At 38.5% G+C, this 6000-nt stretch overlaps 1 protein-coding gene across 2 annotated transcripts in view; it reads left to right on the top strand.

Annotated features, from left to right (window-relative positions):
• The first annotated feature begins 928 nt into the window (after nt 1–928).
• OXR1 (oxidation resistance 1) overlaps nt 929–6000 on the top strand; it is a 394634-nt gene continuing 389562 nt past the window's right edge. Inside the window, exon 1 of one of the 2 annotated variants that reach the window (XM_061123604.1) lies at nt 929–1080. In XM_061123604.1, coding sequence (XP_060979587.1) covers nt 1058–1080 — 23 coding nt within the window. In that variant the 5' untranslated portion in view covers nt 929–1057. The remainder of the gene's footprint in view (nt 1081–6000) is intronic. The other variant, XM_061123606.1, reaches the window with a different exon arrangement.

The raw sequence follows: 6000 nt of genomic DNA, 5'->3' as shown, positions 1-6000 counted from the left end.
TTCTATGAGAAAGGGATAAATTCTGCCTATTCTGTCACTTTAATTTTTTTTTTGAAACTTGCAACAAGATTTGGTGGTATTAGTATGGGACATATTTTCCTTAGAAATCTTTCCAAACATCTCTTAATAGTGGCCCAGAAGCCCTGCTTCTGTATTCCCATACACTTTGTATAAATTTTTCTTGCCCTCTTTTATTATAATTATCTTTTTTATATTAAACATTTTTGGTGGCAGAAGCAATGTTTTATTCATGTGCCATTTGTCTGTATTCCTGAGCTCTACCTAGGATAGCCTAAACATAGTATATGTTCAATGAATGTTTGTCAACAGATTTATGGCCTGAACTAATGAAACAGCCTAACGTAGCACCATGGAGTTAATTGTACCCTAAGAAAATTTTGGTTCAAAATCATAGAACACTGTACACTGTAAATGCTCCAAAAAATGTGTGGAAATGTTTGTTACATAAAAACACACTGGTTATCTCCCATGTGTTATTCATTATAAATTCTTATCTGTTCAGATGTAGTAATGAATGATTTTTTTAAATTAAAACTTTGGATATAACAACAATTTGTGCCCAGGAACTCTTTTTTTCAGTATCTGCTATGAGCTAATCAATATCTTGATCTTTTTTATCTCAAGTGTATAAAACTGATTTAGAGCACATAATTGATTGAAGGATTTTTTCCCTAAAGGGAAAAAAATTCAGTGTCTCTAAAATACAGTCTGTTCCCTCTGTATTTTCTGCTTCAGAGAATTAACATTTTATTAATCTTTCAATTTATTTTCCAGAAAAAGCATTCATTCAGTTTATCATAAACTTGGTTTAATTTTCTTTGGTTTATGAGTGTCTTACATTTGAACTAGGTACTAAAGATACTGTCTTCTTCCTTTTCTTTCCAGGTTTTCTCAAACTGTGAGTAACCAAGTGGTTTGTGCATCATTGTGGTAGCAAAGCTAAAGTTCCTGACGGTCTTGTCTACTTGACCTACTCATTCCCTACTTTGAAACCAAGAGAACACTGTGCCACAAGACTCCTCCAGAAACTGCTGCAATGTCTGTAACTAATTTGTCATGGTAAGTGAATGACTTCCTAACTGTAAATTCAAATATACACATATCATGAAACAATATTTTATAAGTTCTGCAGTCAGAACTCAGAGAGAGAACTTAAAAATCTATTTTCAAGAGATTGTTTCCTGTGTTAGGATGAAGGAAGCAACCTGGAATTAAAGGTTTGACACTTTCAGCACCAGGGGATCTGGGGCCTCTGGGAAGGGTTCAAGCCTGCCACTGAGTTCCAGTAACATCCAGTGCCTTTCTTTCTCTCACACTTAGGGGAAGAGAAGGATAGGAATAAAATAGGCTTTCAAGGTTCCTCTCTGCTGTCATATTCCCAGATTCAGGTCTCATAAGCTGTTAAGGGTGGCTCTAAGGGTGGGATAGACATTTTCTCATCAATACTTCAGGCCTCCTGTTTCGATAGATCTACCCAAATTAAATAGAACTTAAATATGGAAAAGAAACTTCTTTTATAGATTCATATCTCTAAATAGCTGACATTCAGAATAATCTTTGACTTATAGTTCATTTAAAAGCTGTTTGTGGTTTTTAAAAAGCATGAAGATATTTTTCTGGCAAATAATCAACAAGTTTTCTATGTCAATGAAGAGCTGTACTAGCATGGATGAATTTGATTGCATTTTATTGAACTTTGGGTTTTTCTTCTGTAGATAAAGATCTGGATAAGTGATACTATACAAATTCACAGTATTCAGTATATGAATGTCAGAAAAATCTGGTAATCTTTTCTGTTTCCTTAAGAGCCCATCTCATCCTTGTCTTCAATTTGTGCTGGCAATATAGATGGCCTCAGATTAAAGACGAGTGTCTGCAGTTTAACCATGTGCATTTGTTTTTAGTTAAGTAAGCAATTTCTTTAGGCAGAGCATAGGATCATTTGTTTAGAGTTGTTTCTGAAGGAACTATTTTTATGGATGCCTTAGAATATATTCTTTGATCCCTACTAGGTGCTAAGTATTTCAATTAAAAAAAAAATTGAAGCTGAAATGTCTTCTGTAAAAATAAATGAAAAAGTATTTCAGGGGTGAATTATTACTATAAAATATTTACTTTTATATTCTGATGAAAATGAAATTATCATTAAAATTTAAAAATTAAACAGTTTCTAGACAACTTGTGAGCCCCTTCAACCGCCTAGGAGATATTAAGGACACATGTATTTAAAAGAATTATACCCCAGGGGCTTCTCTGGTGGTCCAAGGGTTAAGAATCCATGTTGTAATCCAGGTGATACCAGTTTGATCCCTGGTCTGGGAGGATCTCATCTGCTGTGGGGCATCCCATAAACCATGTGCCACAACTACTGATCCTGCAGTCTAGAACCAGCGAGCTGCAACTGCTGAGCCCGTGTGCCTGGAGCCCATGCTCGGCAGCAAAAGAAGCCACCGCAGTGACAAGCTCATGCAGAGCTTGAGCTTTCTCACAACTAGACAAAGCCCACGCACAGCAACAAAGACCCAGCAGAGCAGATAAATCCATATTTTTTTTAAAAAAGAATTAAACCACCTGGCAGACATGTGTGTTGGAGTTGAATCCTCAAAACAAAAATTGCATGCCAAAGAAAAAGAGGAGGAAAGGAAGGGGACAGAGAAGGGGGAGAAAGAAGAGGTGGCGGGGGAGAGAAAAAGGAGGTGAGGCTGGGGAAATAGAAGATGAGGAAGAAGCAGGAAAGGGAGAGGGAGATGGAAACACAGATATAATTATCATATCTCAAGACAGGCTGTGGCGTGGCCTGCTTCGCAGAGTCAGGACGAGACTGACGCCAGAGCCTGTCCTTGGTTTGTCCCTCAGTTAACAGATGCCTTGATGTGAGGTAATGTTTTGATCAGGCGCAACCCAAAACACAATGAACTCCTCACAAACAGAGAGATGGTGTCTTGTGGATTGTCCATAGTGGCTCTTAGAATTTAGTGGGTGTTCTAGAAATGTGTGCTGTGTGAATGAATGGAAAAAAATGCAAAGCAGGTAATTCAATGGCAAATTAATGTTTTTATTTGAAAAGAGAATTTAAAATTAGGAGAGTATCTGATAGAATTCATATGTCTGAAATTTGTTAGAATTCTTTCCATGTTAAAAGTTTGAACTTTACAGAAATAATTCTGGGATGTTTTCATGTGACGATACCCTTAATTCTGGCTACAACAGGTGTTCCATGTTAGATTTTATAGTAAACTCTTAATTTGTTTCACCAGTGTCACCCCTTCATACAATTATGTGCAATTTGGCACTTCCATTCTCCTCTTAGAATTTGGGCTCCTCACATACTGGCGAGTAAGGAAAGGAAATCTGAGGTATGCAAAGCAAGTCACTGATTTATTTCACTTAAACCGGGTTTATTTATTTATTTTTCTGTTCTTTTTGGCCATACCCCATGGCATGTGGGATCTTAGTTCCCCAACCAGGAATCAAATCTGCACCCTTGCCAGTGGAAGCACAGACCACCAGGGAAGTCCCTACACCCAGTTTAGAAATCATTAATCTTCTGTTTCACATTAACCTTTGTGAATCATCCATATGTCCTAACACTTCTAATCTACAATTTGGGATATATTATCTTATAAATATTTGAATATACATAGATGCAGAGTAACTCATCAATTCTCTATGGGAATTTCTCTCAGAGCTATATTAATTTAGTGCAATAGGGTCTGGCTCTCTGTTTTGAAATCCAGAAACTAAGACATGAAAATATTGACTGCCATTGGAAAATACACTGGGTTGCCAGACTACTAATTGAAAATAAGATATGTGTATAACTTTTAAGTGTGCAGACTGCTTGCTTTGGCCTGAGGAGTGCATCTTCTCACTGTTGTAGAAAACTATCTGAGAACCTAAATCAGAAGTTTGGCTGAGGTCGCATCATCACGGAAAGGAGAGTTACATGCTTCCAGTGTTTGAAGGAAACAGAGTTGGCATGCCTGGTAGGATATGCCCGACACTAAAGGATGTGACTGCCAGACACCACCATCTGTTTCCCAGGGCAGCTTCTTCATGGCTAGGAGTTACAGTAACACTGTCAGTGTTCGTCACTCTGATTCTTCTCTTCCAGGTCTGCTGGACTCTGCTTGGCTTGACTTTCTCATTAATATTAGCACTGGGCTTATAGCCAAAACTTCCTTCAATCTGTGAAGAGTTTGATCTGCCTCCTATGATGTTATGCATACCTGACCATAACCATGTCTTGATTTTAAAATTTAAAACTCTGAGGATTAATGGGAGAAGGGATGCCTAATTGTGTTCCCTACATGTAACCTAGGGATTTAGAAAATATAGGTTAAGATACTTACATTCATATGTACAACTATCCAAGCAATACTCCTAGCTTTGAAATACAAGTATAAGAAAAATATCTTTTTACATGTTAAAATCAAAATGATTTCTTTCTCTAGAAGTTATATGTGTGAACCTTGAAAAAAAATATAAAATAACTTGACCCTTTCATGCAGAATTTCAAAGAGAAATACAATGTAGGAAGGTTCCAAATTTATGAGAGACTCTGCAGTGTTAGGGCCTCCCTGGTGCCTCAGGCAGTAAAGAACCTGTCTGCAATACAGGACACCCAGATTCGATCCCTGGATTGGGAAGATCCCTTGGAGAAGGAAATGGCAACCCACTCCAGTTTTCTTGCTTGGAGAATTCCATGGACAGAGGAGCCTGGCGGGCTACAGGCAGGGGTCTCAAAGAGTCGGACACAACTGAGCAACTAATACTTTCACTGTTACACAGTGTCAGAAAGAGTGGTGGGAATTGAGTATAAGTCACACAGGGACATACAACAGATGTTTCATGAATCCTCGTCTTGTCTTTAGTAAATGGTTACTAGAGGGAGACAATGATGGAGTTGACACTGGTTGAGACAGAGACAGAGGGATGTACAGAATCAATTGCAGTCATCCATGGACAGGTGAGAGGGGTCAAGCTATGATCTGAGGGGAAGAATGGTTGCTGGTAGCCGTCTGTGGGGTCGCACAGAGTCGGACACGACTGAAGCAACTTAGCAGCAGCAGCAGCAGCTGAGATAATTAGCAAGAGACATGAGGAGGCAGGAAGAATTGGAAAAGGGTCCTATGTCTGTAGCACAAAGTGGGAGATGGTACAATGCTGAGGGGTGCTTGGAAGGACTTTCAGTGCTTCCTTTTCTGATAATCATCCTGAATTCTTCCTTTCAAAAATATTTTTAAAAGATGTGTATCTATATTTATGTGTATATATATACATATATGGTGCTGCTGCTAAATCGCTTCAGTCGTATCTGACTCTGTGCGACCCCATAGACGGCAGCCCACCGGGCTCCCCCATTCCTGGGATTCTCCAGGCAAGAATACTGGAGTGAGTTGCCATTTCATTCTCCAGTGCATGAAAGTGAAAAGGAAAAACGAAGTTGCTCAGTCGTGTCCAACTCCTAGCGACCCCATGGACTGCAGCCTACCAGGCTCCTCCGTCCATGGAATTTTCCAGGCAAGAGTACTGGAGTGGGTTGCCATTGCCTTCTCTGATATACATATATAACATATATAAATATTTTATATATACATATATGTAATGTTTTTAAACATGTAATTTTTACAATATGCAATCTAAGTAAATATTATCAAGAACGAACATTTACATGGCAGTTACCATGTACTAAGCACTTTTTTTAAAGATACTTTGTCCACATACTCCTCCCAGCAACCATCTTAGGAATGTAATATTGTTGTTTACATTTTTACAGATGGAAAAGTGAGGTGCAGAAAGCTAAGTAACTTGCCCAATATGATACAGTCGCTAAGTAGCTAAGTTAGGAAGTGAAGGTGGACAGCCATTTGATTCTCCTAACCACTAAACTACCCATGTAAAATCCAAAACCATCAGTGTCAAAACAATATCCTAGCTCTGTGCTTGTGGCTTCAAGCCAAGTCCCCTAGTTGCCAT

The sequence above is a fragment of the Dama dama genome, chromosome 21 (genome assembly GCF_033118175.1).
Source record: "Dama dama isolate Ldn47 chromosome 21, ASM3311817v1, whole genome shotgun sequence".
Lineage (NCBI taxonomy): Eukaryota > Metazoa > Chordata > Mammalia > Artiodactyla > Cervidae > Dama > Dama dama.
This window is presented reverse-complemented; position numbering and strand designations above follow the sequence as displayed.